This window comes from Panulirus ornatus, chromosome 45 (assembly GCF_036320965.1).
Source record: "Panulirus ornatus isolate Po-2019 chromosome 45, ASM3632096v1, whole genome shotgun sequence".
Classification (NCBI taxonomy): domain Eukaryota; kingdom Metazoa; phylum Arthropoda; class Malacostraca; order Decapoda; family Palinuridae; genus Panulirus; species Panulirus ornatus.
The window spans coordinates 4422114-4448406 of record NC_092268.1 but is presented as its reverse complement, the minus strand read 5'-3'; the positions used below and the strand labels follow the sequence as shown (position 1 = coordinate 4448406).

The 26293-nt window shown below is 38.2% G+C and overlaps 2 protein-coding genes across 6 annotated transcripts in view; one reads left to right on the top strand and one right to left on the bottom strand.

Moving 5' to 3' along the window:
* LOC139762839 (protein lifeguard 1-like) overlaps positions 1–26293 on the top strand; it is a 37755-nt gene that overhangs the window by 4642 nt on the left and 6820 nt on the right. For 2 of the 4 annotated variants that reach the window (XM_071688014.1, XM_071688016.1), the window contains exons 5-6: positions 2740–2845; positions 20387–20493. The gene's annotated coding sequence lies outside the window, so the exon portion shown is untranslated. Of the gene's footprint in view, positions 1–2739; positions 2846–20386; positions 20494–23713; positions 23781–26293 lie in introns of those variants that run through there. The other 2 variants (XM_071688015.1, XM_071688020.1) reach the window with 2 other exon arrangements.
* On the bottom strand, positions 1018–26218 carry LOC139762838 (arrestin domain-containing protein 3-like). 2 transcript variants are annotated; one of them, XM_071688011.1, is made up of 8 exons: positions 26193–26218; positions 19026–19148; positions 16562–16687; positions 15251–15462; positions 14549–14731; positions 10471–10653; positions 6042–6357; positions 1018–5341 (listed from the first exon to the last, which is right to left on the bottom strand). In XM_071688011.1, the coding sequence occupies exons 2-8, from the start codon at positions 19138–19140 to the stop codon at positions 5205–5207; spliced, it is 1272 nt and encodes a 423-aa protein (XP_071544112.1). In that variant the 5' UTR covers positions 19141–19148; positions 26193–26218; the 3' UTR covers positions 1018–5204. The 2 variants fall into 2 exon arrangements, with proteins under 2 accessions (XP_071544112.1, XP_071544114.1); XM_071688013.1 differs by lacking the exon at positions 26193–26218 and adding an exon at positions 21215–21368.

Here is a 26293-nt window from a genome sequence, read left to right as displayed (position 1 = left end):
CTCCTGCCCCTCATTCACCTTCTATGACACAACACGGGAGATATGTGGGTCACATTTTTCTCTCGGATCACCAGGAATAGCTTGTCATTTTCGAAAAAAAAGTTGATTTAAATATTTAAATGTATAATCAGCAATTTGTACTGTCGTTTGGGCTGAACCAGGGTTTATAAAGTGGTTAAGGGCAGGGTAAACCATGGAAAGGTCTGTGAGGCCAGGTTGTTGATAGGTGGACTCTGGTTTTGTTGCATTATACATGATGGCTAGTGTGTGGATGTGAGTGAATGAGGCTATTTCTTTGTCTTGTCTTGCTGTTACCTACTAACACAGGAAATGGTGAATATGTATGAAAAAAAAGGTATGTAGTTACAGTAGACAAGGGTATGATAGTAATCCTCATTGAAAGAGTTTGTGTGCATATACTGTTTTATATGCACTGTGGATTTTTATTCTATTAAGAACAAAATAAGTGAAAAATGTATTTCATGTAAGTACACTTTACATTAGTAAAGCTCATTAATGACACTTTTTTACCATGCTTTTAACATCACAGAATAGGTTTGTGAAAGCAATTTGTACTTAAGTTGATTATTCCTTCTAGAAGTATATTTTAGGTTAACTGGTGCAATATATTGAAAGCTTTAAGAATGTAGATAAGCATGATTAGTTTAATTGCAAACTTTTTTCAATGTATAGAATTTTTAAAATGATTGAAGAGCTGAATGTGCAGTATTCATTCCTCCACTTTTCACATTTTTCCTTTGCTTTACATTTCCTTTATTGGGGATTTAACTCAGGCCAGTTGTTTTAAGAATTTATATTTTGCTTCAGCATTTTCTCTTAAATACTATTTTCACATGGAATAAGAGTCTGCATTCTTAGTAATTTTGATAAAAAGTTGTGTTAAACCTCATAGTAATAATAGGTAATTTCCAAAGATGAGATCAGGTTAGAGGCAACATTCCTCGGGTAAATTTAAGAACATTGTTCCTTAAGTATTGATGGGTCATGGAAGGAGTCTTGTTCCTCAATTATTTTTATTTAAGTAAGTGTTTATACTGTTCTTGTCATTTCCTCAGAAGAGGTCTTGAAAAATAGACATAAGATTGGGAAAACATTCTTTCATTTTTCCTAAGAGTTATTATCAAAGAAACTTCATTCCTAAAATGGCGACCACTCACGTGACATGCCAAATAAATTCAAGGTATAACTCAACCCTAAAACAGTCTTGAAAAAATTGGGAAAGATCTGCAAAATCAGGACAACATAATCACCAACAAAATTGTTATAGGCACCTAACAATAAATTAATACAATCACTACTAACAGTTTCAGTTTAAGGGTAAAATTACAAATGGTACACTTACAAGTTTGATAAATGGTTTGCCTTAGCTGTTTTCATGTCCCATGGTTCAGCCTGTTGACTGCACGTAACCCTCTCATGTACCACATCCATCCAATTAATTTTGTCCATGTCACACACCCTCTCGAATGTTCAGGCCTATATACACCTAACACCTGCAGTGAAAGGCTTCCCATCCCAAGATTTGTTTATCCCTTGTTCAAGAAAAAATCGAGAGATTCAGCATAACCTCCTAAAACCCTCAGAAGCCACAAGTGGAAAGCACCAAAATGAATCTTGTGCATTGCTTGAGATAACAGAAGGGATACAGGAAAAGTTAGTAAATATGAACAGTTTTGATGCTAGCCAGTGTGTTGTTGATATTACTGGTGTTCTTTGGTTGCCCACTATATCAGAACAATTCCTGAGAGTGTAGATATAATAAGGTAGCGTGTCTCCAACATGACACCTTAAGGTGCCAAAAGGATCATTCATACCAGAAGTAAAGTTACAGAAAACATGGAATGAATGTCGAATGTCAGGATAAAAAATCAGAATCGGTGCAATATGCCTAAACTTGGTACAAATGCTTTTTTCCTTAAAAGCATTATTATAAGCTGTTTCTTTTTTCACTGCTTTTATATATATATATATATATATAGAGAGAGAGAGAGAGAGAGAGAGAGAGAGAGAATGATGTACACAAGCACTAAAACAATCTTCACACTCTCACTGTTACATAATGTCTCATAAGGACAAAAAATATGAAAGCATACCAAAACTTAAGGTTAACAAGTGATCATTCCGAGACCTGTTCTTCAGTGGTATAAATAATGTTTTTGTGCTGTGTACCTGTAGTGTATTATGTCTCTTGGCATTCAAGTCATATTTTTGTGTGAATATTTAGTTAAGAAGTCTACCGTAGGAATGTGGCCTCCCTTATCCTATTCACTCCTATAGTAAAATGTGAATCATTATTGTTAATTCCTCTTAAATTTTCCTAGAACACTTTCCCCAACATCAAGTGGGGACTAAGTATACTGCCAAGGCCTCAATCACTCCATTTCCTCCCGAGTCCACCTATTTCCCTTATTCCCTCCCCTCCTGACACATTTATCCTCTTAAACAATATTTTCTGGTTTATCCTTTCTATGTATCTGAATAATTTGAGGACACACTAGGCCTTCTCAGTTAGATTGCTCCATGTAAGCCTCAGCTCTCTCTTGCACTGCCATTTCTTACATGATCAACCTACATAATGTCACATATCCTCCTCAAGTGTTTCACTTCCAACATATCCAACCTCTTCCTTTATTCAGCTCTGAAGGCCCAAGACCTTCATCCATACATCAGTGTCAAGACTTCAGTACTTTCAAACATATCCATCTTTTTTCCAAACAGATAGTGAACTCCTACATGCTCCTTAATGCACCTAGGGCCATAGCCCCATCTTCCACCCTACAACTTGCTTGTGCCCCATCGGTTTCATCCAATGCCACATCCAACTGTAAGTACCTAAAGTACTCCACTTTCTATCTACGCCTATGTATCTGATGCCTGTTCCCTTTGGGAACTCCTTCAATGGGATGGCCACGGCAAAAGAGGCTTCATCACTGCTCTATTCAAGTGCTGCTTCTTAGCCTTTTAGTGCCTTACCCTTAACAGGCCACTGGCAGAGAGCAACTCTTAACAGTGTTTCCAGTGGCTCCTACTTATTTTCCTGCACTCTACCTTTTCTACTTCTGCCTCATGTTTCTACTTAATGCGCCTGCCTAAATGTTCCTACCTCTTGCTTCTGTCTTTTGGTCCTACCATTTTGCCAAAAGGCAGGGTTGGTGCATAGTACTCACCTTAGGAAAACCTGGTGTTACAAAGAATGAGCTGTTGGAGATAATTGTTGTCAAGTGTTATATGTAAGAAAGAGAGATTGTATGCTTGTGGAAATGCCAGCACTCCACATGTGGGTGTGGTAGAAACAAAATTAGTCTATCTGGGTCAGAGGAGTGCACTTAACAACCACTGAAGTGCTGGCTTATTTCATAGACAACACTAACCTTCTCATCCATCCGTCTAAGACCCTTGCACTTACCTTCCTAACCGCCCTATCCATAAACGAAGTAAACACCCACAGGGACATTACAATATTTAAGGAAGACCCAACTTAATCTACAAGCACCTACATCTCCCTTCCTAATCATGCACGTCTTACTCTCACACCTACATCTCCCTTCCTAATCACACACATCTTACTCTCACATTAATAAATGCTCACTACATTATAAACTTCATTTACTCCACATATTTGTAGCACATTCTGCAATGCATTTCTGTCAACATATATGCTCTCTCAAGGCTCTTATATTTCTCCTATCTCTTTCTCAAAGTATTTCTAGAGTAGATCCCTAAAAGCAAATATCTGGTCCTACCATTCTGTAACACTCCTTAAGCCATACCACTACAACTGAGTGGTATGGGCCACATATCTGCTTTAATGATCACAAAATCCATATAATTCCCCACTAGAAAAAAAAAAAAAAAACTGGTTCCATATTCTTGTATCACTAAATGATAGCAAAGGACCTTTAATTTGTTATACAAAAATGATCGTTCTCAGCTCGCTCAAATATTGGAGGTCTAATATGCGTATAGGAAGGTCGCTAAACTAAAAGTTATACACCCATATTTAAAAAAATCCTATAAACTAATTTGATATTTTCACGGTCAGTTTTAGCTACTTTCTGTATCACACAATCATATAAAAGTATAAACAAAGATATACAATACCAGTTATGCAATCATATTTGTTACAGTTTTAGATTATATATCTCTATTGCACATCTCAGAACAAGTCTAAGTCACCATTATAGAATGTTAGAATCAACCTTTTTTTCATCAATATGTCAATGATATCTTCCTTGCAATACATGTCCTACTTTGAATGTAACATATCATCAGGCAAAGGTACCATCTTCATTTCTCCATCCTTACCAGTAATTGAAAATAAGACACAGTGTGCTTGGATAAAGTCCTTTTAACAGTCGTATTCAAATACTCATTGAGATTTCATGCTTAAGTATCAAAATTCAAATTAATTACAAAATTTACTATGGTATCACAGCTTTGCATCAATTTTTCTATATTACATCAAAAAATATCTACTCACCCAGGCTAATTCTTATGATTGCCTGTCTATACTAAGCCACTCAAGACATTTGTTCAGATTAGAAGCTACAAAATATATTCGAGTACAGTAAATGTGGCTTAAAGAAGAAATTAGTAATGGGATGGCTTTTTTTCTCCGTACTACACAGTTTCTGTTAGTAGTTGGGCTTGAATACTTAAAAGTAGCAAGAGCATGGATATTACATAAAAAGCAGCAGGAGCATGGATTTTACATATTTGTACTTTATGTTAAGTAGTACCTGAAATTATATTTGATTTACACATCATAGAGTTTTACCCAGCTAACCTGATTAGTTGGGCTCTTTATGTAACTTTCAGGTCAAAACAATGGTTATACCTTTTGTATGTAAACAGATTTACAAAGGTTGGGAACTCAAGGCAGTTGACTGTTTATCATTATTCCATTTCCACTTCAATAGTGTGGATCAGGTACATATGACCTCTGCAACATCGTTCACATACACATCTGCACAGTCATGCAATATAATTGTTACAAAGTTCTAGTAGCACTAAGACAGAAAATTATGATGTACAAGATCCTATTTTCAGTAGAACTGATATAGAAAAGTTTTAAAGATTATACTGCACAGAACACAAATTATGCTCTGTACATTACAGGTGTTGACCGTAATGCATTTCTGTATAAGGCTTTCAGCAAGGGTTATCATTCATTGTTCCTATGCTCAGTTTCCCATTCTGTATGTGACATATTGTGGAGCAAAACCCCCATCATCACTGTCTTCACCACTACCAGCTCTTTGTCCTCCCAGGGCTCTGTCATGTCCGCTCGAGAAGACGCATGAATCATATGATGGTGGAGCTGAAATATACATACAGCTTATCAGTTTCTTTAATGCCATCAAGATAATGATGTAAATAATTTCACAAGTGAAACTGTTAATATTTTTTGGAATAAAAGAAAATCATACAAATAAGTGATGTTAACACAAGTGGAAAAGGTTTAATATTAGGAGAAAATGGTGACAGGGTGGAAAGAAGGCATAGCAATTACCAGAGTCCTTTATATCTGGTGACTTTGATACTTTGAAAATGATAATGATAATGTTTTTTCATTCATGTTCGCTGTTTCCAACATGAGTGAGGTAGCATCCAGAACAAGTGACTGAACCTTAGAGGATAAAAGTTTCTCATTTGGATTTTTCCTCTCTTACTTCTTTTGGAAAGTATCACAGAAGGGGAAGATTTCCAGTCCCCTGCCCTTATTAGTCACCTTCTATGACATGCAAGAAATAAATGGGTAGTATTTTTTTCTTCCCTATCCTCAGGGATAAATGATAATAATATTACCATTAACAACAGCATCCTCTACTCCTAATGTGTGTATTCCTGGGCACTTGACCTTTTACTGTATAGGAATGATAGTGAATAACAAATACTAAGTAAGACATCTACGATTAGTATAATTATTTCATACTCAATTCACGTTTAGTAACGAAGCATCCGTCAGTTAAGCCTTTCTCCTTTTGCAGACTCATGCAACATAAATTGATAACACTCACGTATATCTCTGTAGCCATCAGGCATGAAGGTGCCAGTATAAGGTGGTGGAGCATCATTAAATCCGTAGTCTTCCTCAAGTTCTCCATGGTTTGGCAAAGTCGTAGCAGAATATGGATCGGTTATTGTGGGAGCTGTGGGTTGGTAAGGTGAAAGGCTAGGTTGTTGTAAGGCACTTGTTGCTAATGAAGTTCCTCCAATTTCTGGTAATGCCTCAAGCTGAACTGGCATTGAGTAAGTATTTTGTAGTGGAACAGAACCAATCACAATGGGAGCTTTGAGTTTTGCACTTTTGCATGCTCCAAGTTTGGCGATAAACTGTAAAATACAATTTCTTTCTCAGCGATCAAAATTTACAAAGAGCATATTTGTTATGCTCAGTACCTATGAACATCTACATGAGATGTTGTTACATCTTCATTCCTACTTCAATATAAACAAGAAAACATGTTTGTAAAACAATTATGCCATCTACATATGTTTTTTATATCTAAAATGAATGTCACATTGTGATATTGACATTTGACTCTTCAACTTCAGGCAATTAACAGGGTTTAGAACTTTCTTTTCTTAAATATCAGAGATGTAAGTTTGGTCCTTGGTGAATAATACAGTCATGAGATATCATAAACATGAGCGTTTAGTAGTTAAAGATCTTGACCTTGTCCTTTAAAACTTCACCAGGTGTAAAACTGTTGTATCTGTGGTACAAACTTGGTCTGGTGTTTGATCACCCATTCATGAAAGCATTCGATTATAAATCATTATATACAACTTGTAACCTTAAACCCTGACTCAAAAATTTAATCTTGTGTAGGATTTTGCATGCAGTAGCTGTGGTACAAGTATGGTTCATATCGTACCCTCCACTCATGAAATACAAGGTCTGTGGGGCTTGGATGTGGATAGGGAGCTATGGTTTCAGTGCATTACTGACAGCTAGAGACTAAGTGTGAATGACTTAGGCCTTTTTTTGTCTTTTCCTGGTGCTACCTCACTGGAAGGTGGGGGGATGATATTTCATGTGTGGTGGGGTGGACACGGGAATAGATGAAGGCAGCAAGTATGAATATGTACGTGTGTATATATGTGTATGTCTGTGTGTGTATGTATATATATATATATATATATATATATATATATATATATATATATATATATATATATATATATATTATCCCTGGGGATAGGGGATTAAGAGTACTTCCCACGTATTCCCTGCGTGTCGTAGAAGGCGACTAAAATGGGAGGGAGCGGGGGGCTGGAAATCCTCCCCTCTCGTTTTTTTTTTTCCAAAAGAAGGAACAGAGAATTGGGCCAGGTGAGGGTATTCCCTCAAAGGCCCAGTCCTCTGTTCTTAACGCTACCTCGCTAATGCGGGAAATGGCGAATAGTTTGAAAAAAAGAAAAAGATATATATATATATATATATATATATATATTTTTTTTTTTTTTTTTTTTTTTTTTTTTTTATACTTTGTCGCTGTCTCCCGCGTTTGCGAGGTAGCGCAAGGAAACAGACGAAAGAAATGGCCCAACCCCCCCCCCCCCATACACATGTACATACGTCCACACACGCAAATATACATACCTACACAGCTTTCCATGGTTTACCCCAGACGCTTCACATGCCTTGATTCAATCCACTGACAGCACGTCAACCCCTGTATACCACATCGCTCCAATTCACTCTATTCCTTGCCCTCCTTTCACCCTCCTGCATGTTCAGGCCCCGATCACACAAAATCTTTTTCACTCCATCTTTCCACCTCCAACTTGGTCTCCCTCTTCTCCTCGTTCCCTCCACCTCCGACACATATATCCTCTTGGTCAATCTTTCCTCACTCATTCTCTCCATGTGCCCAAACCATTTCAAAACACCCTCTTCTGCTCTCTCAACCACGCTCTTTTTATTTCCACACATCTCTCTTACCCTTACGTTACTCACTCGCTCAAACCACCTCACACCACACATTGTCCTCAAACATCTCATTTCCAGCACATCCATCCTCCTGCGCACATCTCTATCCATAGCCCACGCCTCGCAACCATACAACATTGTTGGAACCACTATTCCTTCAAACATACCCATTTTTGCTTTCCGAGATAATGTTCTCGACTTCCACACATTTTTCAAGGCTCCCAAAATTTTCGCCCCCTCCCCCACCCTATGATCCACTTCCGCTTCCATGGTTCCATCCGCTGACAGATCCACTCCCAGATATCTAAAACACTTCACTTCCTCCAGTTTTTCTCCATTCAAACTCACCTCCCAATTGACTTGACCCTCACCCCTACTGTACCTAATAACCTTGCTCTTATTCACATTTACTCTTAACTTTCTTCTTCCACACACTTTACCAAACTCAGTCACCAGCTTCTGCAGTTTCTCACATGAATCAGCCACCAGCGCTGTATCATCAGCGAACAACAACTGACTCACTTCCCAAGCTCTCTCATCCCCAACAGACTTCATACTTGCCCCTCTTTCCAGGACTCTTGCATTTACCTCCCTAACAACCCCATCCATAAACAAATTAAACAACCATCGAGGATGTAAGGCATGTGTACGTGTAGGAAGAGAGGAAAGTGATTGGTTCTCAGTGAATGTAGGTTTGCGGCAGGGGTGTGTGATATATATATATATATATATATATATATATATATATATATATATATATATGTGTGTACGTGTAGGAAGAGAGGAAAGTGATTGGTTCTCAGTGAATGTAGGTTTGCGGCAGGGGTGTGTGATGTCTCCATGGTTGTTTAATTTGTTTATGGATGGGGTTGTTAGGGAGGTAAATGCAAGAGTTTTGGAAAGAGGGGCAAGTATGAAGTCTGTTGGGGATGAGAGAGCTTGGGAAGTGAGTCAGTTGTTGTTCGCTGATGATACAGCGCTGGTGGCTGATTCATGTGAGAAACTGCAGAAGCTGGTGACTGAGTTTGGTAAAGTGTGTGGAAGAAGAAAGTTAAGAGTAAATGTGAATAAGAGCAAGGTTATTAGGTACAGTAGGGTTGAGGGTCAAGTCAATTGGGAGGTGAGTTTGAATGGAGAAAAACTGGAGGAAGTGAAGTGTTTTAGATATCTGGGAGTGGATCTGGCAGCGGATGGAACCATGGAAGCGGAAGTGGATCATAGGGTGGGGGAGGGGGCGAAAATTCTGGGGGCCTTGAAGAATGTGTGGAAGTCGAGAACATTATCTCGGAAAGCAAAAATGGGTATGTTTGAAGGAATAGTGGTTCCAACAATGTTGTATGGTTGCGAGGCGTGGGCTATGGATAGAGTTGTGCGCATGAGGATGGATGTGCTGGAAATGAGATGTTTGAGGACAATGTGTGGTGTGAGGTGGTTTGATCGAGTGAGTAACGTAAGGGTAAGAGAGATGTGTGGAAATAAAAAGAGCGTGGTTGAGAGAGCAGAAGAGGGTGTTTTGAAGTGGTTTGGGCACATGGAGAGAATGAGTGAGGAAAGATTGACCAAGAGGATATATGTGTCGGAGGTGGAGGGAACGAGGAGAAGAGGGAGACCAGATTGGAGGTGGAAAGATGGAGTGAAAAAGATTTTGTGTGATCGGGGCCTGAACATGCAGGAGGGTGAAAGGAGGGCAAGGAATAGAGTGAATTGGAGCGATGTGGTATACCGGGGTTGACGTGCTGTCAGTGGATTGAATCAAGGCATGTGAAGCGTCTGGGGTAAACCATGGAAAGCTGTGTAGGTATGTATATTTGCGTGTGTGGACGTATGTATATACATGTGTATGGGGCGGGGTTGGGCCATTTCTTTCGTCTGTTTCCTTGCGCTACCTCGCAAACGCAGGAGACAGCGACAAAGTATAAAAAAAAAAATATATATATATATATATATATATATATATATATATATATATATTTATTTATGTACAAGTTAAAATGTATATGTATGTATGTGTGTGTGTATGGGCGTTTATGTATGTGTGTGTGTATGGGCATTTATGTATGTGTGTGTGTATGTGTACATGGATATTTGTTACTGGTATGTAGCACTTGATTTATTTCTTAACAGTTCCATCTTCTCATGTACCCAGTATCACTTCAGAACTGTTTACAGCTCAGCAAGAAAGAAGTAATTGAAGTAATTCTCCAATCAGACCCCTTTCTAATTTGCTGTGCTTTATAAGGTCAAGAATATTTGTAATACTTACGCGAAAAAAAATCAAGAGGCCTTTGTGAAACATTTCGAATTAATATCTATACTCATGACCCTACAACATTCTCTTTTATCATGTGTCATTCAGAAAAAGACAATGAATATAATGTACTGAGGATTATAATATAATCATTTCCATAGTGTTACATCAAAATCGTAGTAATCAAAATGGAGAAACTATGTGCCAAGAAGTTGAAAGTCATTTTTGGAGCTTTGTATTTATGAAAGAATGAACACCATACCATAAGAAAATATTCTATTATGATGATATTGCAGTGTTGTAAATGGCTAGCAGGAACAGCTGGTACTGGTAATGGAACAGAGGACCACACATCCGTTCCACCAGCATGAATCTGTGGACGGTAGACTCGCTGTACAGTACGGATTTCTTCCTTGGTCTTCCTTGGAGTAATGTACTGAATTTGCTGTAATGATAGTGTTTCATTGTTAAAACATGATAGGAGAAAGAGTTCCAAAGCTTCAGTATCAAAATGGTCCACCCTTGAGTTGCCAGTGGTCACACTAAAATTATATGGTGCAATAGTTTGCCGAGTATCATGTGGTCTAACTAATGGTAGGAATGCACTATCAGCCACCTCTTGGGAGCAAAAGCTAGAGTATTAACTATAAAGAAAGGGAGAGTGAAACAACATTGCAGCATAAGGCAAATGGATTAGGTTGTGCGGTTATTTTAGTAGAGATGATGATTGAAACTGCTTTAGACTCTACTCTGTCAAGTGAGTACATAGATCTAAAGCCTTCTCTATGTGATTATCAGTACTCATACAAGGATGAAGCAATCCTTTGTGTGATGAGAACAACAGTTCAAAAGAAGAGAATTTATTGCATCTAACCAGGGTTCCCATTTTCATGAAGGTAGACTTAGTTATATCTGTAACGTGAGGTGTCCGAGACAGATTTCTTTTATGTTTGCCAAGATGGCATGGGCAAGTGAATGCCATCTTATTACTGCAATCTATATATTTATTGTATTATTATTATACTTTGTCGCTGTCTCCCGCGTTAGCGCTCTCCCACGTTCGCGAGGTAGCGCAAGGAGACAGACGAAAGAATAGCCCAACCCACCCACATACACATGTATATACACACGTCCACACGCACATATACATACTTATACATCTTAACATATACATATATATACACACTCAGACATATACATATATACACATGTACATAATTCATCCTGTCTGCCCTTATTCATTCCCATTGCCACCCCACCACTCATGAAATGACAGCCCCCTACCCCCACATGTGTGCGAGGTAGTGCTAGGAAAAAAACAACAAAGCCCACATTCGTTCACACTTGGTCTCAAGCTGTCATGTATAATGCACCGAAACCACAGCTCCCTTTCCACGTCCAGGCCCCACAAAAGTTTCCATCGTTTACCCCAGACACTTCACATGCCCTGGTTCAATCCATTGACAGCACATCAATCCTGGTATACCACATCGTTCCAATTCACTCTTCCTTGCATGCCTTTCACCCTCCTACATGTTCAGGCCCTGATTGCTCAAAATCTTTTTCACTCCATCTTTCCACCTCCAATTTGGTCTCCCACTTCTCGTTCCCTCCACCTCTGACACATGTATCCTCTTTGTCAATCTTTCCTCACTCATTCTCTCCATGTGACCAAACCATTTCAAAACATCCTCTTCTGCTCTCTCAACCACACTCTTTTTATTACCACACATCTCTCTTACCCTCTCATTACTTCTCGATCAAACCACCTCACACCACATATTGTCCTCAAACATCTCATTTCCAGCACATCCACCCTCCTCTGCACAACTCTATGTATAGCCCACACCTTGCAACCATATAACATTGCTGGAACCACTATTCCTTCAAACATACCCATTTTTGCTTTCCAAGATAACATTCTTGACTTCCACACGTTTTTCACTGCTCCCAGGACTTTTGCCCCCTCCTCCACCCTATGATTCACTTCCGCTTCCATGGTTCCATCCGTTGCCAAATCCACTCCCAGATTTCTAAAACACTTCACCCAGTTTTTCTCCGTTCAAACTTACCTCTCAATTGACTTGTCCCTCAACTTTACTGTACCTAATAACCTTGCTCTTATTCATATTTACTCTCAGCTTTCTTCTTTCACACACTTTATCAAACTCAGTCCCCAACTTCTGCAGTTTCTCACACGAATCAGCCACCAGTGCTGTATCGTCAGCGAACAACAACTGACTCACTTCCCAAACTCTCTCATCCACAACAGACTTCATACTTGCCCCTTTTTCCAAAGCTCTTGCATTCACTTTCCTAACAACGCCATCCATAAACAAATTAAACAACCATGGGGGCATCATGCACCCCTGGCGCAAATATATGTATATTTACATTGACATGCTGTCAATGGACTGAACCAGGGCATGTGAAGTGTTTGGGGTAAACCATGGAAAGGTCTGTGGGGTCTGGATGTGGATAGAGAGCTGTGATTTTGGTACATTACTCATGATAGCTAGACACTGAGTGTGAACAAATGTGGCCTTCTCCCACTTTCTCTTATACATCTTCCAATCATTTGGACTCCTTCCTTGCAAGTGTTGTCCAAACGCCTCTCTTTTCTCTTTCACTAACAACTTCATCTGATCTGCCCAACTCCACCTTTCTCATGCCATCACTGTTTCCCAAATACATCCCATTCCTCACCCACTCCCCTTATATCATTTGCTCTCACCTTTTTCCATTTTACACTCAATCTCTCCTGGTACTTCCTCACACAAGTCTCCTTCCAAAGTTCACTTACTCTTGCCTTTCTCTTCTCCCCAACATTCTCTCTCTCTCTCTCTCTCTCTCTCTCTCTCTCTCTCTCTCTCTCTCTCTCTCTCTCTCTCTCTTTTTAAAGACCTCTACAAATCGTTAACTTCAACTCCAGAAGGTAGTGATCAGACATCACACCAGCTGCCCCTCTCAACTTATGAACTTCCAAAAGTCTCTCTTTTACATGCCTATCATTTGACATGGAATTTAATAATACCCACATTTTAGTGGAAGCCAAGTACCCATTTTATCGACGAGGCCCTTGGGGAGGATGAACAGTTGGGTAAAAGGAATGGCTACTGCAACCAGGATTTGAATTTATGTGGACGTGGCCCTTGGGCAGCCCCTGAATGTGTCACAATTAGGTAACAGGGATACCAGTGTGTTCACTGTGATAAATTGTGGATTAACATATCAATCAAAAGAGACAGGAATATGTGCAAGACTAGAAAGGGAGACATGCAGAAATTAAATTTCACCAGGTTACATCCACTCCAATGAGATTCTATGCAGGTGAGAGTTTATACAAGATAATGTGTCAAGACGAGATGCACATCAAGAAAGAGAGTATGAAGCAAGTTTGAAGGAAGTTGAATGCAGTGCTGAGTTATGAGGATATGAGTGTACTTGGTTATCAGTTGAAGTAAGGACAATGTTTCAATCCATTGGCCATCTAAATCTACATACTTCGTATGCTTTCCCACTCCTCCTAAGAAGATGAATTAACCATGCAATCAAAAAGTGAGAAATGTGCTGAACTGGCCCAATTTAACTCCTTGCCTTTGATGTAAAGATGCATTTAGCCTTATGACTATGTGGTGTCTGGTATAAACATTGGGTGATGATGAAACATTTGATGACCATGGTTAGTGTCATCAGCAAGAGCATGAAGAATGGTCATCATAGTGGCAATTTTTATTGATTCATCAGAACTAATGACTTGTTTTACAAAGAATACATCCCATGCAGAAACAGTATATTCTTCAAAAAAATATTCATAATATAAAAATACGAAGGAAAGACTCTTAACTTGGTACATATTGTATCTAAAATTTCCATTTTGGTCTGTAAATCATGAAAACAAATGCATGTTATGCTACTTTGTTCATATAAGGACTGTTCAGTACCTTAAAAGTGACACTGAAGGTCAAAAAAGAATGTTCCATAATCTTATAATTGTTAATTCACACATTTTAGATTTAGCACTAGATGGTGCTTAACAGGAGGTTGCCATGAAAAAAATTCCACTTCAGTTTGCTAAGGTTGGCTGGTCAACCATTGAACATGATACAGAGAGAAATTTTATACTGAGCTAGTTAATTTCAAGTGCCAGAATTCTATTATAATTTCAAATGTTATACACCAGCGTTCCACATTAAATACTTCATAACCTGTCTTTGTTAGCTTTGCCTAAACAACATCTCATCTTTTCCTTTCATTACATTTTTTAGATCCAATCAATCTGGTCACCTTTCAGCAATCTGAATGGCAATAAATCATGAAAAGGTTACAATTTAACACACCTGCACAATCTTGGCTTCTGTGTACTTGATGGGAGATCTGCTGTTGTTTACCACCTCACCATTAACAACAATGTTCTGTCCAGCTACATAACCAGAACGTGCAGCAGTTATTGACAGTGAAATAGGGCCTTCAGCACAGCAGCAACAGCACACTGTCTTTTCTTTCTGTGAACGCACGGGATACTGAAATATAAAATAATATAATTATTTGTTGAGAAAAGGAAAGAACTCTGTCTGGGATTTATAGATCGAGTGTTAGGATGGATAAAGATGTTTTGAGGAAGGTGCTACAAATGAGGAGTCTCAATTAGGAAAACATGGCACATGTACAGAGTAGGAAGGGAAAAGCTGAGCGCTTTTAAATGATGGTGGGTTTGCTTCAAGGCTAAATGATATCATCATGGCTATTTAATCTGATCATGGATTGGATGGTAGGAGAGAGAACTGCCAGGTTCTTTGGGCATTGGTTGGGTTTAAAGTATGTTGTGGGTGATGGGACATGAATGCAATTGACACAGCTCTGTTGGTAGACTGTACAGAGAAGCTCCAAACTCGGTATAACCCTGTATTGCAAGGCAGTGTGGTATGAAAAAGATTTTTAGCAACCCGAAGGACATTATTTGTTGACAACATTAAATGTCAGATTTCATGGCACAAACTATAGGCATTCAAGAAAACTCGTATTTGTCATCTATTACTTACCTTAGCAGTGTTATCCAAATTGAGGTCATACAGATGATTAACTGAAAATAGTGCCTTTGTAGTAATATCTAAACCCCAAGGTATGTCTGCCACAGCCTTCACCTGATATCGTACTTTTCCATGTGTTGCTTCAAAGGATGATGGAATATTGTGTGGAAGAACAAATTGGAAAGGGAATCTGTGTCGGCCTGAATGAATCTTGTCTCCAGTATCTGTCAAGAGGAAGACACCCAATTCAGAGCACAATTTTTCTGGGGGAATTTTGATGAACACTAGCAGAGGCTAAGTTTGACACTAATAAGACAGTTAGACTCAACTTTCTATTTGGTAGAAAATGTCAAATTCTGTATCTAAAATTCAAGTTTAGCAAGGATAAAAATTTTAATGTTAGCTAAGCGTTCACAGAAAAACAAAAATGTTTGTGTAATGTCATTTCTCTTACTTTTTCATAAGGAAACAATTTCATCTACTTTTTCATTAGTAGTCTTTCATTTTTGTTTGGCTCATATTAGGTAGAGCATTAATATGTCTATCCATCTATCTTCATAACATGAAACCTTTCTTTCATTCAAAGCAGGGGGTTTATACAAAATCAACACAATCTCCTCACTACACATCTCTCTGATTAACACATCCATTATACCCTTTAACAGCTTAGTGAATCTACTGAAGAATTCTGCATGTTTATCAGTTTGACATGCGATGTAACTTCTAGGGTAAAAACAAATGGAAAACAAAGCAACTGAATCAGTGTTAGTCTGTCGAGTAAACCTGATAATCTCTTTGTTACTAAGAGGGTGGTGGCATGTAATGAGCATCAAAATGGAGAGGAGCCATGTGTCTTTAGGTGTGGTGGAGAATGTGTTGAGCAAGCTTTTGCTTTGAAGATTTTGTAAGAGGAATACCTACAAAAAGAGGGATTTGTTTATGGTGTTTACTGATGTGAAGGCACATGATAGGGCTGACAAATACCTTCTTTCTTAGAAACCTCATGTTTAACGCTTATATACAACAGAAACATGCACTTTCTCATGTTGGCTCTTTGTCCATTCTACATTTATGTTAAAGTTTCAATGAAACCTCCAGCTCTTTATTCTAGTATTAGTCTACTTTCAACTTCTATTTTCCCACTTATGTCTTTATCAAAGGTAATTTTCAAAAACCTAAATTCATTCCTAAAATCTTGTTTTCCTCCATTTGAATTGCCACTAACCTTCAAATACAAGATGTCTTTTCCATGCATTCATTCTCACTGTATGAATACTTGACCCAACCAAGTGAATCACCAAAAAAAGTATACATAGGAATTACCTCTTCCTTGCCACACTCTCACTGTCTGTCGTGTGTACTCTTCCTCAGATGAGTAATAATGTGTTGTCTTTCCCCGTCGTTCTGACCAATGCACCTTTCCCACACCTTTTGCTGTTACTGTAATTCCTGAAAAAATATGTTTGTCCATGAGTAAGAATATTTTCAAAGTTATCCATGTTTAGTGCTCAACACTGGGCAGAGTTTGTTGTCACCGACTATTCTCTTACCATTAGTTTTTTCATACTTGTTTGCTGTTTCCTACATTAGTGAGGTTGTGCAAGAAATGGGCAAAGAAAGACCTCATTTGCTCACATCCATTTTTTTTTTGTCATGTATAGTGTACCAAAACCATAGTTCCCAGTACTTATCTCATTATATTTTTGAGGAAGAAAAAGCTAGTGCCAAGATGTGACCCCTGGTTAGAAAAGATGGATTACATTTCAGAGAGAAAAAGTGTGCTACAGTGCTGGGTCACTGAAAATCCATGATCAGTAAGACCATTCTTCACATGAAGATGAAAATCAACTGATGTAACATAGGTTGTGCCAGCCACTCTGTTACTATTGTGCATTTGTGACGCATCCTAATGAAAGACAAATAAAGCAAAACTAGAGAAAAAAGGGGTTGACTTTAATGTTATGTCAGTATGATAAAGCAAAACTGACCCATTTACCAAGGTATACTCACAACTGCTATGCTGACATGGTTCATTCCCTACTGTAAGATGGGAGAGAATAAAGTACGAGAGAGAAGATCATCAATTTCCATAAATGTGTAAGACTGGCTTGAACAATGGCTTCAACTCATATTCATCCCCCTCCCAGTTTATGAATGCCTGATTTATGAAACTTCCCTTAAAGAAAATTTTATATAAGAACAGTGATTTACAGATGAAGACTTGCAGTTACAAAAATTGTTTTGCAATTTTTACTGTGGAACAAAAATGGGAGCAATATGTATGGGTTCCATGCATCTTGCTGAACATAAAATAAGCTCCAATTTACAAAGATAACCATGCTCAACAAACACAAAATCATGCCCCCATAAGTTCATATCATCCTTGCTTGGCAGGACTGGAATAGGATTCAGTTGTGCAATGCTGGCATGTGCAGTGCTTTACTGGGTCATTAGACGGATAAATAATAAATTAATACTCTTAAGAAACCAGAGGATCAGGAGGGCCATAACCATAATTTATAAGAATATCGGTAAATAAATAGCATTTTTCTTGCACCAGCACTAAACACTTTGCATTTAGTGCAATTACTAAGTAGAAAAAACTGACCCGTTTCAGATTTCACCAACCTACACTTGTAGAAGTCCTATTCCCCAATAAACATAAAAAGAAAAAAAAAATTATAACCACAAGGACCCAACAAGTTGCACATTCTCATCTTCGTTCTGGACACCATATCTCTCCAGTATTTCAAACTAATTTAACAGACCACAAGACCTGTTGTGCCTAAGATGCACCTTCGACATTCAAGGTACTGAACAATTTTAACATACCACAAGACCTGTTGTGCCTAAGATGCCCCTTCGACATTCAAGGTACTGAACAATTACTCCTCAATTGCTTTGTGCTCACCCAACAGAGATATACATACATCATCATTGCCCCTTATAACCTGCAGCACTGCTCGGTGGACCTGATCAACTTCCTGAGCACTTCAGGGGCCCCACTGACGGGACTCCCAGGGCAGAATGATAAGGCATTCTCTGTGGATGCAACCATACTCTGCCTGCTTTTGGTTACACAAGATAAAAGTCACTCACGAGGCTGGATCATTGTCAGTGAATAGAAAGGAGTGCAGTTTCATCAAGGACATTCTCACAAAGGAGTAACTGTAGGATCTCTCTAAAAAGTGGCCTGGGATTGAATACTACTTTGATCATTAATAGTAAACAGGGTTGAATATTACTCAGATAATTAAACAGTCTTTGCTGTTCCATGTGAGAAGACAAAGACACTCATACTGTATTGCTACTTCTTCAAAAACCAATTTTACTTTTAGTTAATGATTACAGAATTATTAGACAAAATCAGGAAAGAGTAAATGGTGTAAACCTCTATTGTACTCTGCCCTTCCACCAAAGCATGCAAGATCCTGTGGCTGGCTCATACAGTAGAACTCTTCTGGTCTAAAGCTAACAAAAATACTTACAACTAAGTGTGTGGTATATTGCTTCAAGTGCAGTGGACTACAAACACTGAACATGGCAAGACCTATCAAATTTAAACCAGGCAGATATAAAGAAAACTATGTAATATAAGGTTACAATAAGGTTATAATTCAACATGAAAGAATTGGTTTTCTGAAATATATGAAGATATCACAGTAATTCAAAGAAGATTCTTCAATTCTAAGAATTGAAAGCCATGACTTTTGAAAAGTTATTATTTAGGATACTGTGGACAGTTCTGGACAACTAGTTCTGCAGCAAAATTAAGTTCTGGTCTAACCTCGACATGACACTTCTGATGACACCTTAACAATGATGTGACCTTTAATCATCTGACCAGGAAAGTACACCGGCTGGTTGGGTTGCAGGACAACTAGGAGACCATCAATTGCCATTATGATGCCTGTGAAAGTCAATGAGGCTTAAAAGTACATGGCAGCGACTTAGAACTCATTCTGGTAACAAATACGTCATACATCTAAATCTGAAATTTATGACATAACCCAATCCCTTGCCTTATGCGGGAACACTATATGCAACTTTGCCATCCAGCAAGGAACCTACTTGTAACACTCCCTATTTTTATGTTAATGTTATGAAAATTTGTTGCTTTGTGTGTTAACACTTCAAAGACAATTGGCGGATGGAGAAAGTGTGGGTCCTGGATGGAGTACACAAAGTTTCGATTAGTAGGAACTTGTGTTGCACATATCTCATTTTCACTTAACATAATGCCCGCATAAAGTGAGGGATGGGTGTATACAGTAGAGCATCACTATATATCATTGTAGAACCCTGTCCCCACCCCTTGAGATCACTACAACAGAGTAATGACGTGACATTCATATATAATGTGTTTTATGGGACTCTGCTTGTTTGAGGTCACCTTTTGCAAGGCTGGATCATTGTGAGTTCAGTCATGTCAAAAAGACTTTTCATTCCAAAGGAGTCTACATTTCCCTGCTACTGGAGGCAGTCCAGGTTTGGGGTGAAGAAGTCATTACCAATACAAAATATATAATTGTAATTTGCAGTAATATGATCCAGTTTAAGCTGAATATCCAATCTTGTGTGTTGCAAAACTTAGAATTACTGTATATAAGAATTTGTTATGAATAATGCTCAATCAGTCATTTATGTAAGAATTTGTTATGAATAATGCTCAATCAGTCATTTATGTAAGAATTTGTTATGAATAATGCTCCATCAGTCATTTCTCTGTTTTGTAATGACAGTTGACTTACTGGCTTCATCAAAAAAATGTATAAAACTCTAGTTGAATTAATATGAAACCTGATTTCATTCAAAATGATGTATGTAGTGACAATCATTAGAATATGGTAAGCACAATAATGCTTAAAAATCATCACAAATGAGATCTTTTCTTCATTTACATTTACTGTGTAAATGGTGGCTTAGCAGTAATGCTTGCACATCTCAGAAAGTAATTCTATGAATAGGAAAAATGGAGAAGGGTTAACATACATACAGGAGGGGAAGGAAAAGTGAAGGTGTATTAGATGAAAATGACTGAAGTAATTTCATTTGTGACATCCCATTACCAGTATAATAATAGCCTTTGCCTTAATTCGTGTCAAGATTGAATTCTATTAATCCTAAAATTAAGTGTTTGATTTGTAGATGGTGTGTCTTTATGTGGGTACCAACTGCTGGCCATGACCAGGGAGGTTGTATTTGGTTATTAACCTTCCATCTGGCAAGATCACCTCACTTCACTATCAATACAGGTCAGTTTATCAACCTTAATTATTATGTCTTTAATTATGTAATTAGCCACTTACGAATGCTTCCCACTCTACAAATGAATGCCACAAACGTGTTAGTGGGTTAAACTGAACGTGATAGATTATACAAGAAATGACGATGTAACTACATTTATTGTTAATGGTCATAAATACATATATTGTTAACGATCATAACTACATATATTCTTCATGGTCAGTAATTAGAGAAAAGTAAAGAATATCTTCAGGCAAATAGTGTATAGAAGTGGACAGATTTCATATGGGGTAATTACATTCGAAATCGTTTAATTAAATGAATAACTGAAAGTAACAGAATAAATGATTATGTGGTAGTCATGTAATTACGTAAGCCACAAAATCCCTCTCATTCATATGTTTTGGCATCAGTCCTCTATATGGTGACTCTAATACTATAATTCCCTCATTACCCTAATTCTGTGGATAAAACTAATGGCTTTTTAATTAATCATAACCTTCCTAAATATTCCTCCTGGCCTCAGCCATGGGATGAGGCAAGGAGGAAAAACTTGGGTAAAGGTTAACCACATTGTCCATTCCCTTTAAGATTTCATCTTTTTAAGTTGGAGATCACATGAAAGCTAAGCCATTTCTTTTTTCCTTTTTATTTTTTTTTAACAAACTATCACTATTGTAATGTCTTGAGATTATTTTCATTCACGTAACTACAACTATATACTCTTACCTCCCTGGAGTACTTGGTTGTGACGCGTACGAGCTTTTTCCCTGTTCTGCACCACGTGTTTGTAACCCTGAACCCGTTGTATTAATGCCTATCGTATGCATCTTATTCAGCAAAACGTAAACGAGGTTTAAAACCTTAATTACGTAGTTCAGGAACGGTAATCACTGGGAGAGTGTTGAGAAATGGTAGTTTAATGGTATTGAGCGATCTTGTGGCCGAAGCCGAAGTCAAATCGAGCCACGGGACAAAGCCGAAACCCTGTCGTCCCACACGATTTACACCCCCTAGCAGACTCCCCCATCATAAACTGACGAAATAAATACCTTTACGCTCAGATAAAACGAAATAGTCAATGACATATTTTGACCTCACTTCCATTCCATCGTAAACGATTTATTTCATTCAATGCAGTACGTGGAATTGGGAGTAAAATATGGCGTGGGGAGTAACCGAGGCGACATTCCTGAAAACTGATACGTACGGTCGTCCGCTAAAAGGGGGCGTGGTCGCGTCTTGACACGATTTTAATTATAGCTTTAATGGCTTATGGTCTTACCGTGTCAAGGGCCCTGTCCGTCTGCCATGGAATGATAATTGAACAAAAAATCTCATTAGATATCGATTTAATGAGGATGCTTGAGTGTTTTTACCCTGACCTTGTAAGATACATGTGTCACTCACAAACACGTCACCATCTGGTCTGGGTTATGGAGTGACATGATTATAGTAAACACGCCTCGCGTGAATTACATGAATTAAAATTATGGATTATATTCTTTTGGATAGATAGACCGATTCCTTTATATTCTCCCCATCTTTTTGTTTCTCTTGTTGCTACGTATGGTAGTCCCTGTGAGTCCTGTAGCTACATGAATTAGTATGTGTCACTCTTGTAGCTACTTAGTTTAAGTGGCTCCTGTAGCTACGTAAAGTAGTATGTCACTCTTTTAGCTACATGAAGTAGTTTAGGTGACTCCTGTAGTTACATAAAGTAGTCTAAGTGACTCCTGTAGCTACATAAAGTAGTCTGAGTGACTCCTGTAGCTACATAGACTAGTCTAAGTGACTCCTGTAGCTACAAGTGACTCCTGTAGCTACATAAAGTAGTAAAAGTGACTCCGGTAGCTACATAAAGTAGTTTAAGTTACTCCTGTAGCTACATAAAGTAGTCTGAGTGACTCCTGTAGCTACATAAAGTAGTTTAAGTGACTCCAGTAGCTACATAAAGTAGTCTAAGTGACTCCTGTAGCTACATAAAGTAGTTTAAGTTACTCCTGTAGCTACATAAAGTAGTCTGAGTGACTCCTGTAGCTACATAAAGTAGTTTAAGTGACTCCAGTAGCTACATAGACTAGTCTAAGTGACTCCTGTAGCTACAAGTGACTCCTGTAGCTACATAAAGTAGTTTAAGTGACTCCAGTAGCTACATAGACTAGTCTAAGTGACTCCTGTAGCTACATAAAGTAGTAAAAGTGACTCCTGTAGTTACATAAAGTAGTATATGTGTCTCCTGTAGCTACATAAAGTAGTCTGAGTGACTCCTGTAGCTACATAAAGTAGTATATGTGACTCCTGTAGCTACATAAAGTAGTAAAAGTGACTCCTGTAGCTACATAAAGTAGTCTGAGTGACTCCTGTAGCTACATAAAGTAGTTTAAGTGACTCCAGTAGCTACATAAAGTAGTCTAAGTGACTCCTGTAGCTACAGAAAGTAGTTTAAGTGACTCCAGTAGCTACATAAAGTAGTCTAAGTGACTCCTGTAGCTACATAAAGTAGTTTAAGTGACTCCAGTAGCTACATAAATTAGTCTGAGTGACTCCTGTAGCTACATAAAAAGTAGTTTAAGTGACTCCAGTAGCTACATAAAGTAGTCTAAGTGACTCCTGTAGCTACAAGTGACTCCTGTAGCTACATAAAGTAGTAAAAGTGACTCCTGTAGCTACATAAAGTAGTAAAAGTGACTCCTATAGCTAAATAAAGTAGTTTAAGTTACTCCTGTAGTTACATAAAGTAGTCTGAGTGACTCCTGTAGCTACATAAAGTAGTTTAAGTGACTCCAGTAGCTACATAGACTAGTCTAAGTGACTCCTGTAGCTACAAGTGACTTCTGTAGCTACATAAAGTAGTAAAAGTGACTCCGGTAGCTACATAAAGTAGTTTAAGTGACTCCAGTAGCTACATAAAGTAGTCTAAGTGACTCCTGTAGCTACATAAAGTAGTTTAAGTGACTCCAGTAGCTACATAGACTAGTCTAAGTGACTCCTGTAGTTACATAAAGTAGTATATGTGACTCCTGTAACTATGTATCATAAAAGAGTGTGAAATCCTCCCTACAGCGTCGTGTCATTCTTCATGTAGATATCTTATCACGGGATGAATTCAGGTTATCTTTCGGCGCCAAACAATATGGCTTTATCACTTGCATCATGGCATCAGTTTGGGTATTTCCTGCCCATCCCAACCCACTTTAATGCATTCATCTCTTTAATATGTAGACTCCGTTCCCCCTCTACAGAAGGAGGGTCGATGGTGATCCATTTAAGCTCCGCATTTTACTTTGTTAAGGTTTGGTGAAGTGTTGTCATTTGCAGTAATTAAGCCTCAAGTGATCATGTGATCACATGAATGGTTATTGTCTCTATAGAGATGACTCATGCTGGTTGTCAGCCTGTGGTGATTCTCTCTCTCTCTCTCTCTCTCTCTCTCTCTCTCTCTCTCTCTCTCTCTCTCTCTCTCTCTCTCTCTCTCTCACAATATTGTGAAAGACTTGCACGCACAAATATATCTGAAATGTGGTGATTTAAATGGTTATGGTGTCTTTGCAGTGAGATTTAAATGGCTTTAGTGTCTTTGAAGTGAAATTTAAATGGCTTTAGTGTCTTTGCAGTGAAATTTAAATGGCTTTAGTGTCTTTGCAGTGAGATTTAAATGGTTACAGTGTCTTTGCAGAGATTTAAAAGGCTATGGTGTTTTTGCAGTGAGATTTGAATGGCTATAGTATCTTTGCAGTGAGATTTAAATGGCTATAGTATCTTTGCAGTGAGATTTAAATGGCTATATTATCTTTGCAGTGAGATTTAAATGGCTTTGATGTCTTTATAGACTTTTATGCATACGTCTTTGTGCAGTTCTAGAATTTATTTAATGTATTCATATTTTACACTTTTATTTTATTCAATTGTGTTACTTTCAGCATTTTTCTTCAACATTTGGGAAATGTGGATCATAATTATAACTCCATTTTCCTCCATTTTCACTTACTTTCTACATATAGTTTCTTCCCATTTTCCTTTCATAGGTTTGACCACACTTTCTCATATTTCTCTCTAAATTTTACTCGCTTAATTTGCTTTATGATATTCCGGATGTGCACAACCCACAGACGTTTTCCTCCGTGCAAACCATACCTTATGTGGACTCAACCAAACCTCATTTTTTTTCACCAGTTTCATTCTCTTATGGTCCAGCAAGGGTAGTCACCCTGTGTTCACCCAATCTTTTAATCTAGAATGACCCCTTCATTTGACCTTTGACCACGAACCATATGTAGTCCTACATCACGCCACTGTTGGGCATGGACGTGCAAACTATCTACATCCAAACGTGTGTGATTCGAACCCAGAGAATCTTGTCGAGTCTGGTTCGACCCCTCCACCCCATCTCTGTGACCAGGTGGAATGCATGGAATGGAACATTAAACAGAGTGGCTCAAAAGGAGCGGTCAGGGCAGGAGGCAGACAATGGCTAGATTTCAGGATGTCTAAATGGACGCTAGAAAACATATAGAGTAATAAACAAGTGTTCGTAACAGCCTAGGAATAAACAAACATAACAGCCTAGGATAATCAAGTCTTTGTAACAGCCTAGGATAATCAAGTCTTTGTAACAGCCTAGGATAATCAAGTCTTTGTAACAGCCTAGGAATAAACAAACATAACAGCCTAGGATAATCAAGTCTTTGTAACAGCCTAGGAATAAACAAACATAACAGCCTAGGATAATCAAGTCTTTGTAACAGCCTAGGATAATCAAGTCTTTGTAACAGCCTAGGATAATCAAGTCTTTGTAACAGCCTAGGAATAAACAAACATAACAGCCTAGGATAATCAAGTCTTTGTAACAGCCTAGGAATAAACAAACATAACAGCCTAGGATAATCAAGTCTTTGTAACAGCCTAGGATAATCAAGTCTTTGTAACAGCCTAGGATAATCAAGTCTTTGTAACAGCCTAGGAATAAACAAACATAACAGCCTAGGATAATCAAGTCTTTGTAACAGCCTAGGAATAAACAAACATAACAGCCTAGGATAATCAAGTCTTTGTAACAGCCTAGGATAATCAAGTCTTTGTAACAGCCTAGGATAATCAAGTCTTTGTAACAGCCTAGGATAATCAAGTCTTTGTAACAGCCTAGGATAATCAAGTCTTTGTAACAGCCTAGGTTAATCAAGTCTTTGTAACAGCCTAATTAATCAAGTCTTTGTAACAACCTAGGAATCGGGTCTGGATTTGGCTATGTTGTTTGGTGTCGTGTTGTTGTGTGTGTGTAGAAAACGTCATGTGGTGGAGGGTGAAGGCAGGTGGGCGAGTGTTGCTGCACTGACGACCCTGTACAGGGAATCCAGGCAGGGTCTGGATGCTTGGAAATGATGGCTGGAACAAGTGTGGGGAACTACCACCTTGTTATATAAAGTGGTAGCTAACTACCCATCTTGGTCTCACACTACCAGTAAAAGTGTTAAGTGCAGCAGTTAAGTGTGGTAGGTTGGCAGTTAAGTGTGGTAGTTCTGAAGCTCATCTTCTACCACTTATTTGCCATAGAAAATATAGGTCAAAATCATCCACAAGACATCAAGAAACCATCTGGGGGAAAACCAGTTTTAACTATGCATATTAGACGTAGCCACAACGGAACTTCTCTACAAAAGCAACACATGTTAAATATATTTTTTACATAGCTATAGAAATACTTTACCACAGAGTAAGTGTTCCAGAAAAGAACACGTATTGTAATCTTGAAGGCCAGGACTGTTTACTATATCATGTGATCTGGTGTATATAAATAGGTGTTGAGTA

Coding starts and splice junctions, on each gene's coding strand:
- LOC139762838 (XM_071688011.1), bottom strand. CDS start 19,140: ATGGCAATTGATGGTCTCCTAGTTGTCCTGCAACCCAACCAGCCGGTG. Junction 15,463..16,561: donor GAGAGTGTGGCAAGGAAGAG/GTAATTCCTATG, acceptor TCCTCTTGACAG/ATACTGGAGACAAGATTCAT. Junction 10,654..14,548: donor CAGAAGCCAAGATTGTGCAG/GTGTGTTAAATT, acceptor CTATCATTACAG/CAAATTCAGTACATTACTCC.